The following is a 17,217-nucleotide window of genomic DNA, read 5'->3' on the forward strand; positions in this document are numbered from 1 at the left end:
GTGATCAGAAGTTTACACACACTTATTCATAGGCATGAATATCGTGATAATTTGGGGCTTTTAGTGATTTCTTCGACCTGTTCTTTTTCCAGGTTTGGCTGATAGGACATCATACATCTTTAATGACTTTAAAAAACAGTCAGAATAATTCTTACTGGATATTTGACAACTCTTATTGTCAGACTTGGTAGAATTCATTTATAGTGACTGGTTTCATAATCATAGTCTACAGATTTTGAGGTCAGGGCTTTGAGAAGGCCATTCCACTGTCCTGTTGGAAGATCCAACCATGTTTCAAGTTTCAAATGTGTAGCTGTTGATTTGAGGTAACATTAAAGAATTTAGAAGTAATTCTCTTTCTTCATTTTTCCATCCACTTTGTCCAGTGTACTCATACCATTAGCAGCAAAAAGCCCCAGAGTATGATACTATGATACTACTTTTGTCATGTTAAAGACATTGTGAAAGAAGCCATTAAAAGCCCCAAATTACAGTGACATGTTCAAAATGAGTGTATATGAATTTATTATTTATTAATTATTTATTACTTGAGGATTTAAATTTGAAAAATCCTTTTACTTCATTTACTGCAGAATTTCTCCAGTAATGCAGCATATTTTATAAAAGGACCACAGCTTTAGGATCATGACTACCGCATACACGAACTGAAGTGCAGTAAGCTTACAGTAAAACTTGTCTCTGAATGCAGTTGATTATGACACAATATTTCTACTCATGTTCCATAAGCAGTATGAAAGAAATGACAAAAATCACACCGGGAACAATTGCAGTATATCATTAGTTTTATTTTATATATTTACAGAAGAATAGTGTCAAAAAGGTTTTATTATCATCATCATTCTTTTTATTATTTTTAACGGTGCTGTGGGAAACATTTGCATCGGCCCTGAGAGTTGAGTCCCACCCCACACTGGGATGAAACCACAGGTCTCTGTGAACCTCTGCAGCAGAACTCCCCTCAGCTGATGTAAATCGCATCTCTTCTCAGCACATGGCTGACTGATTCCTTTCACAGAACCCTTTATTATACAGTCACTGATGGGCTGGTGCTCGTGTGATATCTAGATCTCTCTCTACAGTTACAGAAGTCAACTGTTGTCCGCTACACAAACCCGACAGCCACTGCCAGAAAGTGCCAACATCAGGTTGTTGATGTCTTACCCAATAGCGCATCTCCATGATTTAGTCACCTCTTTCTCTCTCCCTTTTATGTAACACAATGTGATGTTTACTACACTGTCTGTCGCCTTCTCTGGAACAAACATGACGCACTTTTATAGGGTTTATTTTCATGCCCTCAGGTGATTATTGTTCCCCAGCGGGGACCCCATACCAAAGGAAAACACCATTTTGCACATTGAAAACACTGGGAATCACAGGGAAGCACTTTGCACAGTAACTCTACACTATAATGATCACTTCAACCACAGCAAAGGCATCCAGGAATCATCAATCACTTCAAATCAATATTTTGGAATGAGGAATAGCGAATGGTCTTATTAAATTAGCTGGCTTAGTTTTAAGAGGTAAAGGAAATCTCTTATGAGAGCTCCACTCCTCTTTAGTTGTTTTAGTCTTTTAAATAACTAACAAATGTACACATTTTTCATAGTTTTCTAGCATGTTAACCATAAACTTTCTAAATTAAAGCTTTTATCTTAAGTGAAATGTTAGAAAACAATCACTTGGTGCCAACTAGGGATGTTATTGCAAATTCACACCATTTTAAAGCCGATCGTAGCTGAATAATAGATGAAATTTCACGTTCTAATGAAACCTAAAAACAACAACTTAAAGTCACTTTGAAAAGGCACCGTTTATACCCGTGAAGTGCTTTGATGTAAATTACCATAAGGTTGAACAGTATGTAAAAACAACACTGAGAAGGCCAGTGGTATTTTCTTCTTACAGAAACTCTGCTAAAATTAAAGAGTGAAGGAATTGTGGCAGCTGCTAATGAAAAGATGTCCAAATGTTCTTAGTTGTACCTTCTGTGATTTTTATGGAGAAGAATGTGTGTTTGTTGTTTGTGATTCCTTATGTTGCTTCTGTTTCCACACACTTTACTCTTTAGGGGGGAGAGCAGTGATGACGGATTAGTCACACTCCTGCCTGACATTTGCTTCTCATTCTGTCCCTCTCCCCCGCTGCTGACACACACAGCGACCCTTCGGCTCAAGTGCTTCAGATGGACACCACCACTCCCCTCATCACATGATGGAGCACTGCTCGGCTGACCCGGCCCCGGGGCCCCCAGGAAGATTGAGAGAGTCCATGTCAAAGTTAAAGCCAGGAGGCTGGAGAGGAAGAAAAAAAAAAGAGGAAGAAGCCTATAAATATTTGTGCTCATTTCAAATCACATAAAATTCAGATTAAAACATCAACCGCAGTTCTGTTATGAAAGGGACAATCAAATGACAGCACATTTTCTTTCCCTGAAATCTTAGTGAGGTCAAACACACAATGGTGTTTTTACTTACCGCATCACCTGCTAGCTCTTTAGGTGGTTGTCCAAGGTCTTGCAGCTGTTGGTAAAAGAAACAGGATAAGTTACCAGTTTCACTCTACACATAAACTGCTTTTTTATGAGATAAGAGATAGTGCTGCATCACCTTTTGCATCAGGTCCATGATCCTCTCAAATGTGCTCTCTTTATCTGCTGCACCCTCTCCCTCTCTCTCAAAGAGCTTACAGATGTCTCCCATGATTTTGGCCTGCTGCTCATAGCGCTGGTAATCCTCTGGACTAAGGCTCGGTTTGTTGGTTTCCAGCCACTCTGGGTACTGCAAGAATGAAGTAGAGTTAATACAAATACTGAATGGGACACTGCAGAATATAATGTCTGCTATAAAACCAAAGGCACACCTTAGTAGTGATTTCCTTCAGAGATGGATAAAGAACCTCCTTAGAGAGAAGATTCTGCATGATAGACTGCATGATGGGCAGGATGTTTCCATCATCACCACCTCCTTCACCCTCCTCCAACCCTAGGCCTTCTAGTGCTTTGACAAGATCATCTCCAGCTAGTCCCGAAGACTGCAAAAAAACAATCAGACTATGAAGTTGCTCTCATTTGCAAAACCTTCATTATATTTGCTCAATTTCAGCTTGACCCACCTTCAGGTTGTCTGCATTTTTGGCCAGCCCCTGAAGGGTTTCTTTTAGACAGCAAGTGAATTCTTGTTGGGAGGCAGTGTCAGTACCTGCTCAGAATAAACAGAGTATTTTGTGTAAACTAACAAGCCAAAATAGGCAGAAGACTAGAAGTAAACTATAGTCAACACAAGCCTATATCTTACCAACTTTTCCCGCAGCCTCTGATAGCTTTTGAAAGTGTTGGAGAAGCTCCGGCTCCTCCTGAGCCAGCTCCGTCATGGCCTTCTCCCACTCCTCCTTAGCTTGGGCAGCCATGTCCCCTTCAAAGAGAGTCTCGAAGAGCTTACAGTCCTCTAGCAAAGGGGGCTGAGACAGGCAAAGAAGAGAAAACAAACAAAATCCCTTATATAGAAATAAGGAAAAACAGAGGAAGATGTTCTTCTTTTCAGTGCATCTGAATTGAAACAGTTTTGTTTTTTTATTCTAGACCCGACTCTAGCTTACAGTGTTTTAAACTTGACATAAACCTGCAGCAGTCTTGCTTCCTAATAGTAAAAGAACCAACATTTGAAAGCTCAAAACTAAAATAACACTGACACTTTCTAGTTGCAGTTTTGGATAGAAAATTAACAGAAAAAGACAAAAGCACTGCTTTATCAGTCAAATATTGCCATCTGCAAATACTGATATTTACTGATATCAGGAAATAAGAAAGTTGCGATGTTTATCTGTTGTGTGACTTCAGTTTTTTGGTGGTGAAATGTTAAAAAAGTGATGAAGGACTGAAAAGACTTCAAATTGTGTCAGTTATTTCTTAAAATCAACATGTCCTAGATTCCCTAACATTAGGGGTAATAAATTTAAAAAAAAAGAAAATGTATTGGTATTCACTATAAGCCAAACTTTTATTTAAAAATTTGCCACCGTGACACCACCATGGTTGGACTCAACTCTGATGGAGATGAGACAGCGTACAGGACGGATGTAGAGAACTTGTCCCTCTGGTGCTTAGAAAATAACCTGAAGCTGAACGTCCTTAAATCAAAAGAACTCATAATGGACTTCACGAGGCACAGACAGGTCCATTCCCCTCTCATTAGAAATGGAGAACGAGTGGAATCTGTCTCCACCTTCCGGTTTCTGGGCACCCACATCTCAGCTGATCTCACCTGGACCCACAACACCATCGCCCCGGTAAAGAAGGCCCAGCAGCGGCAGCACTTCCTCTGTGTCCTGAGGCAGAATAATTTGAACCGGAAGCTGCTGCTGGCCTTCCATTCCATTCTAAATATTATATTCTATTCTAAATTATTTCGCAAGCACCTTTTGTGCACCACTGCTGGCTGAGGACGAAGCGGCTGCAGGGTCGGGGGCTGGAGGGGCGGGCGCCTTGTCAAAATCATCCAACGCACCTGAAAGAAAGCGATGATATTAGAACCAATTCACTCAAAATGCTTTTAATGGTTTCATACTCACTGACAAATAATTATCCAGTTATTCTATTGCTATGGGATAACTGGATAACATATAATGCTGCAGCAATTTTTCTGAACTTTAAAATAGTCATTCTTGTTTTTAATCAACTCATTCTGTGTTCAAAATTTTAAAAAAATTCATTATCAAAGAAATGAGCAAAAACATAATATATTCACATTTTAAAACACGAAAGCAGTGACTTTTTTTTTTTTTAAACTAACCAATTAATCAACAATCACTTCATTCTTCAAACACCAATTCTGGCCTTTAATTAGGAAAACAACAACCTGCTAAAGTTTAAACTGAGCATAAGAGTGGCAAAGACAGGTTATTTAAATAACTTAGAATATGGAATGGTTGTTCTGAAACTGCTGATTTACTGGGCTGTTCCCACACAACCATCACTGGGGTTTACAGAGAATGGTGTGAAAAGAGAAAAGATCCAGTGAGCAGCAGTTCTCTGGGTGAAAATGTCATGTTGATGTCAGAGGTCAGAGAATAGCCAGGAAGCTTCGAGCTGACAGGAAGGCAACATTAACTTAAATAACCACTCAATGCAACCAGTCAACATACAAAATATGCAAAATACATCAAACTTTGAAGTACATGGGCTATAGGGGCATAAGACAACGCCAGGTGAAATTCCTGCCAACGAAGAACTAATTTGAACATTAGAAGATTAGAAAAGGTTTGACTGGTCTGATGAGTCTTGATTTCTGCTGGAACATTTGGATGGAAGGGTCAGAATTTGGTGTACATAACACAATAATATGTTGTCTTATATAAGACAAATGATGACTTTAAACTGAAGGAAAAACATATAAAGCGGTTTGACGATTTTTAGCCCTTTTCTGATTGTTTTATTATTGTTATGAATGTCTTTTATATTGAAAACCTACTGTTGAGAAAGTAAAACTGTAGATGATTTAGCCTTTATACATATTTGGAAAAATAAAACTGTTTAAATCCTAAGCTGGGTTGTTTTGAAAATTTGCCTTGAACAAAATATGTAGTTAAGGAAACTGACTCCGTGTTCTGTGCAGATACACGATGAAGGGCACAAACTGAACCCGGATAAAGTTATCTGACAGCAGAGACATTAAGCGATTCGTGCTGACGTTTCTTCTTGGACATTACTCCTGCAGACCCCGGCAGGAGCACCTGACGTTGAGCTAAGCCCTGACACGATGAAAGCACAACAACAACAAAAAAAGGACACAGCGACACCACGAAGCTGCACGAAAACCCCACTGCTGTGTTCAGAAATACACACACTGATAAAATATTAATGCCGACTCTTACTGTCCAATAATTCTTCCAGCTCTGCATCGTGCCCATCGGACGACCCTCCTGGTCCTGACGCCATGATGTTGCCTTCACCAACCCAGCGCGGAAACTGCCGCTTCTGCTGTAAAAATGTCGCAAACACCTCTACGTCACTCCTCCGAGTGAGCGCCGCCTCGTGGCCGGTTAAATAGTTTACTCTGGAGCAAAGTGTTGTTTAGTGTTCTGGAAAACACGCACACAAAAGCACAAATGTTTACATGATACTTCCTGTATTTTATTTGTGTTTGTATTAGAATTTATGTGAGTTTTTAAATGTTTTCTATTTAATTGTGTTCCCCTCCTTTTTGTCATTATCCCATCTTCACCTCATTGATCTTATTTGTCCATTGATCTTACAATGGACAAATTCTGTATCTGTAAATGTATACTCATTGATAAGAAACCACACTGATCTGTACATTTAGTCAGTTTAAAACTCGCACATATTAAACTACAGTTGTTTTATTTGAGAGTTCTGATAGAGAAGTATAGAGAAGATTAGAAGGACTTGGACTGTGAATCTAGCCAAAGTGTGTGATAGAATGAAGTCAGGAGTGGCAGAGAAGTGTGAGGGCGGTGCGGGACACGTGTGAGGACAGTGAGACAGTGGTGATGTATGCAGTTTAATTGATAGATGGGTTCAAGGTGGACAGGTTGGCAGATGAGGTCAGCCTGGAGTCTCTGTGGACGTCGACGTTGGTGGCTCATATTGTGATCTATATTGAGAGCAGGCAGCAGGTGGAAGAGAGCCTGGAGAGATGGAGGTTTGCAATGGAAAGAAGAAGAATGAAAATACGTAAAAGGCAAGATAGATTACATGTGTTTGAATGAGAGGGAGACAGGTGTAAGAGTGAAGCTGCAAGAAGCGGTGATAGTAAAGGTAGTTGATTTTAAATACGTTGCGTAAACCATCCAAAGTAATGGATGGTGCACACAAGAGGTGAAGAAGAGAGTGCAGGCAGAGAGGGGTGGGTGCAGCCAAGTATCAGGGGTGATGTATGATAGAAGGCCAGCAGCCAGAGTGAAATACAATTTTAAGGCTTACAAGATGACCTGCTATGATGACATCTTAGAGATCATGGCGCCATCACTGGAAATGGTTACATCAGAGGGGCAGCTCAGGTTGAATGGCTTGGAGACAAAGTTAGTAAGGAAAGGCTGAAATGGCTGGATCATGCAAAGAAGATGGATAGTAGATATACTGATATGCATACATTTGACAAAGGGTGTTGAAGATGGAGCTGCCAGACAGAAAGATTTATCAAGACATCACATATTTGCAAAAATGCTCCGAAGTTTTTGGAGACGTCCATTTTTTGTCATGCTTTGTGGCAGCTTTTGAACATCTGTGACATCTATTAATGTCAAATCTAGCCTTTATTTAACAACATAAGCAAACTCTATGTTACAATAATTGCACAGCCATTAAGGATCAAATCAGTTTCTGAAAAATGTTCTGTTTTTTCTCCCTCTGCTTGCATCTTACTGTCTTTGAGGCTCGGGACCAGCACTCCTGTTGTTGGACAGAAAGACATCAGTAAGTATTTTGGTTTTCCAATATATTAGCAACTGTCAGTGACATTTATATTAATCAGGCTGAACTTTAATCATACTTTAGATCAGCCTGTTTTACTTATTGTTTTATTTGTCCTGTGGTTTGGGGAAGTTGTTTCTTTACTAATCTTTTCCTGTCTTCTGTTATTAGACTTGAGATATGGCTGCACGATGCTGTTGCTGGTGACTCCAGTTAATTCTACAAGACATGCTGTGTAAGTAAACAAACAACAGTTTGGTCTGCATTTCTTGAAAGATCACATCCCCCAAACTTAGTTTAGAGGGTCTACACTGTATATAGTGAAGTCTGCAAGTTTTCTAACAGCAAAATTTGTTTTGTTCCCAAATCATTTTGCACATCATTAGAATGAAAGTTATTGGCCATGTTTGCATAGCCCTTTTTAAAATGATGCTTTCATGACATTATTGTATGTTGGGTGGGGGTCAGGGCTATCCAGACTGACAATTGGGACATTGAATGTCACCTCTCCGCTGGGGAGGGAGCCTGAGATTGTGTAAATTGGAGTCTGTTTTATACCAAATGCAGAAAAAAATGTTTTAAGAAAGCAATTAAGTTCATGTTCATGTTTGTTTTGTTTTTGTTCCAATATGATTGTTTGCTTGCAGGACACCAGGAGAGATGAGTCCTCCGTCACAGATGGTGTGGTCAGTGAAGATGGTCGCCTGCAGGTTCAAGCTCATTGCATCTCCAACGCACATCCACTGCCACTGTACTTAAGGGAAGTTAAAGACTTTCTTCTGCACCTACATTTGGATCACCTCGATCCATGATAGTCATTCAGGCAGTAATGCCTGGACTGGAAACAAGCCATCCTTAAAACATTACAACATTCCAGCTCCTGTGTTGGAATGAAAAACAAATGTGTTGTTTAAATTAGAGATTGCACTTGTGACAGAACAACAAATATTTTATTTTGATTATATAAGTAAGTACAAAACAAACTTGAGGTAGGCCTAAACTTATTTTCAGAATAATTAGATCTGAGAATGTGTTTCATTGTAAGATTATAACAGTGATGGCAATATAATTGTTTGTTGTTCAGCAGAACAGTGTCCAGTATGTTGGCTGTTATACTTTGTTGTGTTTGAAAATAAAAGTTGGGCTGATTTTTAACATCATTACAAAAAGTGTTGTTAATTATTTTTAATCATATTCAGGTTACCACAAATTGTTTTTTCATTTAGTTGAACTTGAAATGTTTGTCAGTAGGTAAACAATTAAAATTGTACAGTCAGAAATATCAAGTTATTCTTAATACTGCAGACTTGCAATGTATAAGTTGTCCTAACAGTCATCTTAAGTAAGCTTTACTTAGTTTTTTTGAGGCAACGAGTTTCCTCAATTTTTTTGAGTTCTGGGAATTAATTAGATTTTACAGTGTAGCCCCACAGGCCTTAATTGTTGAAATGTGAACGATTTAAATAAGTCAAATCAGTCTTGTATAAATGCCTATGTGATACCAGAGGTCGGGGGTTTCCTTTTTCTATTTTCAGGAAACGTCTCAGTTTTACAGTCCATACAAATAAATATGGTTGTCGGGGTGTCGTTGCTAAGCAACAGCATGAAAAAATATACTCCGAGTGTAAAGATTCAGAGGGAAGCGCTGACAAATGTTTAGCACATCCGGCCCGTAGCGATAGTAACGCTGATGGAGATGACAACATTGATTGTTCACGTGGGGCTTTCTAAAACGTTAACGTCTAATTTTCTAATCAGATATCAGGCAACTCAGGGGTGTGTCCAGGATGGTACGTTGTGGGGAAATCTGAATATTTAATCACAAATAAATACAGTGTAGAAAGTAGGTGGATGATTTTCAGTGTTTAAACATTAGTTTTCATTAATCAACTAATTTTCCAAGGAGCGAAACACATACTTATATAATTGCCCCCATATAAAAGTCATGTCCCCGCTTAAGTAACACAAAGGTTTTAGGATACCATTATTATCAACATCACGTTGTTAGATGATAATTATTGATTCATTAACCTGTACGTCACTTTTACTTTGCTGCTGGAGATTATTTTACTTACTGAGCTATATATTTCTGATTGGTAGTAAAATATGCAATATAATAATTAACTACAGCTTTAAAATAAACAGCAGCCTACAAGATTTGCAAGTAAAATAAAAATAGAATATAGAACTATATTCTATCACCAGCCCTATGCTTTTGTCCAGTGACATTATGATTAACAGTACTACAATTATTCAGTAATACTTATGTAGTTATGACCACGTGTGAATAAATACCTGATTAGAAGGAGAAAGGAAAAAAATATTTTTTTTTAATCAAATCTTTTTTTTAATTATTATTTTATTATATTTTAGTTGTTTATTTTTATTTACTGCTACTGGGATTATGGTTGATCTGAGCTGTCCTAACTCAAAATGCTGCAATGCAATTTCAAAGTAAGTGGAAACAAGTGATGTTAAATCGAGATTTTGAGATTAATAACCTGAAACTCTGACTTACAGATGGCAAAAATAAGTAAATAAATGAATCAGTCTCTCTCACACATATACACAAACACACGCACATACAAATCAGATTTGGAAACAAGCTTCCATAGCTTATAGCAAGGTATTGCTAATTTCCCAGCCATTTTCTCTTATCAGCTTCTTGGGTTCTGCCACCATCTTTGCCGTTCGTGAAATCTCCCTTAAACTTCAGTCCAAGATGTATTTGAGTGATACTGAAATTAATTTAGGTCAGTGTTCAAAATAGTTAAATATCACGATGGGTGGCAAGTCGTGCTTCTAGAAGGATTCTGGCACAATCAAAAGTGAACTTTCAGGTAGCTCTGCATTTCCAACAAGCATATCATGCTAACAGACTTCACATAGAAAGCTGCAGTCACTCACAGAAGCTTTTCATTATTTTGATTCCCTGCTTTTCATTAGTTTTGCACCAATAAATAGTATTAAACTAATTAGGAAGATTAGATACGAGGGCTCAGAGTAACAGAGCAGTAGCCTGGGTAGCATGGAGGAGGGAGATGAGGAGGAGGAGAAGGAGGATGATTTAAGTCAGACGAGAATAACGGTGCAGACATTTGACGCCTAATTTGGTTTTTTGGGCGGGGAGCAGCTCGTCTGAGCTACTAGAAGATCCAGCCAGGGGGCTGAGGACCTGCAATCGTCGGCTCTCCTACCACTTGCATGTTCTCAGGAGCTGAGAGCAGCAGCAGCAGCAGCAGCAACGAAAAGCAGAAAGGAAACTTCCCGCTGTGGTGTTTTTGCGATCAAGGTAGGCGTTTTGAGAAGTGTACAGGAAAGTTCACAGCACACAGTGGTAGACTTTACTGAGAAGAATTGATTACTTAGTCTACACGTTTATTTTGAAAATCTACAGGCTTTCGACGAATTAGAATTTTCCACCACGAGGAGTAACTTTAAATATCCAGATGTTTTACTAAATATTATCGCGTAGTTCGATTTTTCAAAAGAAAATGTTTGTTATATGTTTTTGAGACTATATAAAAGACTGCAGTGTGGTGTGTTTCTGTGGTTGGAGCAGGGTGTGGCAAGTGGCACTCCCACTTTACTGTCAATGAATGAACTGCATGAGACTAAAACAGAGCTGTCAAACTTACATGTTTTACTTTACAAAGGGGTTACATTCTCCTTTTACCTATTCCCTGATATGCCTAAATATTTCTTCTTCTTCTTTTTAAAGTTTTTCCTTTAATTTTAATTAAGAGATGTGGCTTTTGTTGAGTGAAGAGAAGAGAAGCAAAATGTGATCCTCACTGTACCTTTTATCAGAAGGATTTTGTGCCTCGACTACTTAGGCATTTGCTGAAAAAATCCTATCAACCTTTCAAAACGCAGTACTCAGTTTTGAATACACTGACATCATGCTCTGACTTGCATATACTGAAATTGTTGGCCAACAGTGTTCATCTTGTGCCTCCATCTTTGTAAGTGGATTATAGGTGAAATTGAGTAACTAATGTTGTGTCATGGCAACAAAACAAGGACACCACATGACCTCTCTGCTGGGACACTGAAACATTCGTTTCCTGAACATCTTGACATGATAGTACATCTTAACATCTGTGTGTGCGTGTGATATGTGTAAAACGACTGTGCAGAGGAGCATGATGCTGTCACATCCTGATATAATCTATTTTCTATTTTCAGCATCTCTTGCAATTAAGGAAGCCCCCCCCCCCCCCCCCCCCCCCCCTTGTGATTTCCATGCTGTGCTGTGTGACGACACTTTTTCCACGCTTTTTTCTCTATCATGACTATTTTTCTCTCCTTTATTCTTTCCTGATTCAATTCCACAAGTAGCAAAGCAATGGCAGTAGGAGTAGCGGGACTGATTTTTCCATTACGACCCTCCATATTCATTTATTTTGAGTGGTTTACACAAAGCATAATCGGTACCCTGACTCTCAGGCTGGGTTGGGACTTTTGAACAGGGGGGGAGAAAGAGGACAACTGATGGAAAAGAGAGGGAGTAGCCAGCCACCAAATGAGACCACGAGGAGGAAAGCAAGGAAAGAAAAAGAGAAGAAAAGACAAAACTTGGCAAACATGACAAAGTTACCAGTTGTTCAGCAGCAGCCAGACTGCAGCACATCTGGAACCCATGAGTAACTTGGAAAATTTTTATAAGAAATAGGGGAGGAGGTAGAAAGAGAAACGAGGAGTGGTGAAAGCAAGGGGCCTTGTAGTGACTCAGCCTTCAGCTATTCCACTCCATCACTGTGTTTAAACTATGTGTCCTTCTGTGGCCAAGGCACAGGGCTTCCCCCGTGTTCCCCTCCTCCTAGGGTGAAGTGAGTCACCCTGAATCAGTTTGCATGGTCTTTTTTTTCCATTTCTCTCTTTTTGTCCACTTCTTTGTCTTGATACCTCACCACCAGTTTAGATTTTCACCTCCTCGTCCATGACTGTGTCATAGATGTTTAATAGGACTAATGTAAACAGGCCTTTTCTCCATGTTTATAACTGTCTCTCTGTGTAAGCTGTGTAAGGAGAGGAGCACTTGTGGAGCCAAGCAGGCAATAGGTGTCATGAGGGGAAGGGAGGAAAGGGAGGAAAGGCAGCCAGTGTTGCCAGAGTGAATCTGAGCTGTGAAATGTTAGCTGTGGAAAAAAAAAACAAGGAAACAAATCCAACCCCCCAAAACACCACTGTAGATCAGCTGCTATATAGAATTTTCCTAAAAGCATTAGCAAGCACAATGACAGGATATGAACTCTTCTGTAAGTTGACTAATCTTGTCAACCTTGCAGTGCAGTGCAGCTGCCCAACCAGTTGCAGTTTGAGGTAAATTATATTATCTGGAAAATACTTGCATACAGATCGCTAAAAGCATTTTGTAAGTAATTTTTGGTATGAAGTCTGGAGATAACACTAGTACTAATTATTTTGGGTGGAAGGCTGAGCAATAAAATTGAGCAAACGGTAAGAAGGATGAGGGATAAGTGTACCAAAAGATATAAGGCAAAAACAGCGATGCTGTGTTTTGTATCAATTTGTATCAAGTTAAGTACTTTTTGAGTGAAAACGTTGCATTCAGCTCTGTCATGGCAATTTTGTTTTCTGACATTTTAAAGTGTGCCTAGCTGATTTCCAGCTCTGTAGCTTTGTAAAATTAACAGAAAAGCTGTTTGACTTCTACCATAGAGCCACTCTCTTCCCTTGCAAACAGAAGGTTTGAACATTTAGTGGGTGGGGCTTCTGAGCCTGAGCTGTCTGGAGCTCGAGCTTTCGTCTGAAAAGGATTACCACTAAAAATGGTGACCTGATTATTTGAAGTGTTGACCACTTTAACATGTGCATCCACCATTATGACAGTATGACACCCCAACCCCTGTGGATTTGTAATCTTCTGCGTTGAAGCGTTAAGTTTGGCATTCTGGTCATGTGGATGCTGTGGTTAAATCAAACCTTCATTTACTAAATGAACACTTGCCAATCTGAGGAAGACTCAAAGTAGAAATTAAGAGTATAAACACACTTTATACTGTCACCCAAAAAAGTAAGATTATATATAATAAAATAATAGTGCATTCATTCTCTTCATCATTAAAAATGTTTTTCATTGTCTAGTCATTGTAAAATGCTAACGTCAGCTCTTACCCCAGGTGGGTGTAACTTAACTGAAAGCAGCTCTGTAGCCAGCTGAAGAAGTAGTGACAGGCAAGTAGTGACATACTTGTTGGACTAAATCTTACATTTCCAGAAATATTTCTAGAAATATAAACTTTTTAACCACTGACAAAAATATTTTAAACTACATTAAATATTCTAGTCAAATATAAAATTTAATTAAAACACCTTAAAGATATTAGATATTAGGATCAATATCATTTTGCTTGGTGCTATGTTACACTGAACTTTCTACCCAAAAAAGGAGAGGACAAAAAGACTTCAGCTTTCCTTAGACTATATTCATAGTTTAAATTCAAAATTGCACTGTACTTGCGACACTGGGAGTGGGTGTGGAACAAATAGGCCACATTTGCAACACGATGACAGACAGGGGTCTGGGGAGTTTGTAGCATAACACCCATCTCTGAGGACATGACTATTGAGCAATGTCTGAAAGGAAGAGGCTGCACTTGGTACTTTAATTCTGTTGTGAGAACACGTCTGGAGCTTGTATGAGACATAAACTACCAGAGAAATTAAAATGGTGTGTTCACCAGCTGATTTGACCAGATGTGAATGGGCTGTGACCACAGTGAACTCATTATTTGCAGTTTCGAATTGGGTTTTTAGGATTTGAGTTGTTGTTTAAGTCATTCATGAAAATACAACGGTAGAATTGTTCCACTCAGAAACTGGTATGTAGTCGGATGAACCCTGTTTGCGCACAGGTTGCTGGTCTCGCATAGTTGTCTCTTATATTTCATCTAGAGCCATAAAAAGTTGCATGAGACTCTAAAACACCACTTACTAATCATTATCTTTTTCTTCTTACAGATTTGTCTGCTTGACAGAGGAAACGCCCACAAATAAGAGGAAACTTTTCTGCTTCTCTCATCGCCCAATTCACCTCTCATTATGGCTATAGTCCTCCACTCCAGCCCTCTGCTGTGGACACGGCTGGCAGCCCTGGCTTTCTCCTGTGTGGCATTCTCTGTGGCCGTGCATGGTGCCCAACTCGTGCACGGCACCGGAGACTGGTGCATCTTCTGCTGGGCCTTCAGCTTTGCCGGCACTCTGCTCGTGATTCTGGTGGAGCTCTTCGGCCTGCAGACCAAAGCCCCTGTTTCCTGGAAGAACTTCCCTATCACCTTTGCCTGCTACGCTGCCCTACTCTGTTTGTCCGCCTCTATCATCTTCCCACTCTACTTCCTCAAGGGTTTATCGGGCTCCAGTTCGGTCCGCGACTACCGTATCGTGGTAACCGTCTTCTCCTGCTTGGCTACCATTGCTTACATAAGTGAGGTGAGCATCAGCAAGGCGCGTCCGGGTGAGGTGGCCGGCTACATGGCCACAGGACCTGGACTATTGAAAGTCTGTGAGACCTTCGTGGCCTGCGTCATCTTCGTCTTTGTGAGTGACCCCGTGTTGTACGACCGTCACGATGCACTGAAGTACTGCATGGCCGTGTACTGCATCTGCTTCATCCTGTCAGCAGCCATCATCCTGCTCTGTATAGGCGAGTGTACCGGGTACTTGCCTTTCCCATTCCCCCGGTTCCTGTCAGCCTACGCCATGCTGGCCGTGGTCCTCTACCTGTCAGCAACCATCATCTGGCCTATCTTCAACTTTGACCCCAAACACGGTGGGGATAAAAATAGGCCATACAACTGCAGCTCACAACCGGGGTTGTGTTTGTGGGATAAGCGCATGGCAGTGGCTGTACTCACCGGTGTCAACTTCATCCTCTACCTGGCAGACCTGATCTACTCCACCCGTCTAGTATTTGTCAATGCTTAAAAAACAGGAAATCATGCTAGCAGTATGCTCCAAATAAAATTTAATTTGCCCACTTTGACAAAGGCTTTGGAATTGCTGTCTCTTTTATTGCTACAAGCAAATGGTGGCATACTCAGTCTAGCACTCTGATCACTTTAATGGTATCACTTGAGGACAAGCCGTGATAGGAGACTAGAGAACAAACTTTAGCATGATAGCACAGCTGAGACAAATCCTGTGTGACTCAATTTGTTGTTTTAAATTTGCCCTTAAAATAATATGATTTGACTTTTGCTAGAACCAGACAGAAGGAGAAAAGCATGCCCTATGGCCCAAGCTGCCCTAACTGTGCAGTGGTAAATATGGAAATGCATTTAAAAAAACAAAAAATACAAAAGAGAGTGTGCTCAAACCATGAATTAAGCTTTTCATAGGTAGAGATTGACATATTCGGCTGGTCAAAACACAGATCTTGCGCTCTTTTTGGCCCGAAACGTTAAAAATTAGCCCTGAAACCTTGCCGAATTAATTTTGTGTGAAGTATACTGCATGACTGAATTTCTTAGAGAGAAAGTGAGAGAGAGAGAGAGAGAGAGAGAGAGAGAGAGAGAGGGGAGGAGTTGGAAGCAAGTTAGTGGTTGTGTCTACACATACAACAATATGACTTTCTGTTCATGTATTGGGGCATGTAAATGGCAAATATTTGCTTCCAGTCACCCAAATAGACTCTTATCTTTTATATAGAGACCTGAATGTGATTGCTGGAATCTGCTGATATTACTCAAAATTTTTAATGGTAGATCAGTTCCCATTTTTATACAGAAAATACATTTTTCATGTATGCAGGGATGCTTTGGATAGTAGTAATCTACCAACAGATTTCCCAAAAGAAGGCCACGTCTTATTTACATGCTGTGTTCATGTAAATAAGACAGAAAAATAAAAACAAAGCTAATGTTGAGTTTTTGTTTGATACTTTTGGCAGAGTGTATGTCAAAAGTGTATATATAAAAAGAAAATCAGTGAACATTTCAGATTAACTGTTACAGAAAATATTGCAGTGCCATGTGACTGACTTTTGTGGCCTTTTTTTTAAATGGCATCATTAAACTTCATTGCAGTACACAAAGCAGCTGACAGGGTTGCATCAGTCAGTCATTTCTTTAAGTTCATATCCCAACAATTCAACCACTTAAAGAAGTGATGAATTGGTTTACATGATGTTAAAGATGATTGGTAGGCTAGCTTTTGCTCTTGTTATGGAATGTGCATATCTGTGAGCTATAATCTATTGTAAGAACATATATGGATTTAAAGAAACAAGAAAAACATATAGTCAAAGTGCACGTATTAGTGTTTTCATTGTGTGTTTATATTTCTGGTGTCTCCAAATATCCAAGAACCTACTAATGCTGGTCCCTCACAGCTAAGGTTATATTCATTACATCTATTTGTTTTGTACTGCTTATAGAAATCTAATAAAAAGGTTTCTCTCAGTCTAGATGTTCTTAGGATTGTAGTCTTTACATTTTTTATACTTTGCTGTTCCAAGTGTGGAAACCGCATCAGTGTTGAAGGAAAATGTATTCCAGTGTTTCAATAAATCCACATGATTAACAGATGTTTGTGTGTTACTTTCATGTTTTTATGCTTTGGTTTAGTCCCCATATGATCCAATTTGAACATTTTATTTAACTCTAAACTTATTTTTAGCCACCCTGTTGGTGTAGCTCCTCTTCTTAGTCAAGGCTGAAAAATGCCAACGTCTATTAGAAGCTGCAAAATCTGGTATAGATATTTAATACTAAGTGTGTGACACACACACATAGGAAAAT

At 39.5% G+C, this 17,217-nt stretch overlaps 2 protein-coding genes across 2 annotated transcripts; one reads left to right on the forward strand and one right to left on the reverse strand.

Moving 5' to 3' along the window:
• Positions 1–785: 785 nt before the first annotated feature.
• On the reverse strand, positions 786–6,022 carry pex19 (peroxisomal biogenesis factor 19). The gene is made up of 8 exons (XM_085389883.1): positions 5,896–6,022; positions 4,441–4,529; positions 3,321–3,483; positions 3,139–3,224; positions 2,887–3,057; positions 2,634–2,804; positions 2,502–2,546; positions 786–2,318 (listed from the first exon to the last, which is right to left on the reverse strand). Exons 1-8 carry the CDS (start codon positions 5,957–5,959, stop codon positions 2,232–2,234), a joined length of 876 nt encoding a protein of 291 aa, XP_085246009.1. The 5' UTR covers positions 5,960–6,022; the 3' UTR covers positions 786–2,231.
• Positions 6,023–10,615: 4,593 nt separating this feature from the next.
• LOC146647717 (myeloid-associated differentiation marker homolog) lies at positions 10,616–16,996 on the forward strand. The gene is made up of 2 exons (XM_085389880.1): positions 10,616–10,745; positions 14,441–16,996. Exon 2 carries the CDS (start codon positions 14,522–14,524, stop codon positions 15,401–15,403), a length of 882 nt encoding a protein of 293 aa, XP_085246006.1. The 5' UTR covers positions 10,616–10,745; positions 14,441–14,521; the 3' UTR covers positions 15,404–16,996.
• Positions 16,997–17,217: the final 221 nt, after the last annotated feature.

The sequence above is a fragment of the Rhamphochromis longiceps genome, linkage group LG18 (assembly GCF_057381845.1).
Source record: "Rhamphochromis longiceps isolate RC_006_pf linkage group LG18, R_longiceps_female_GT1.1, whole genome shotgun sequence".
Lineage (NCBI taxonomy): Eukaryota > Metazoa > Chordata > Actinopteri > Cichliformes > Cichlidae > Rhamphochromis > Rhamphochromis longiceps.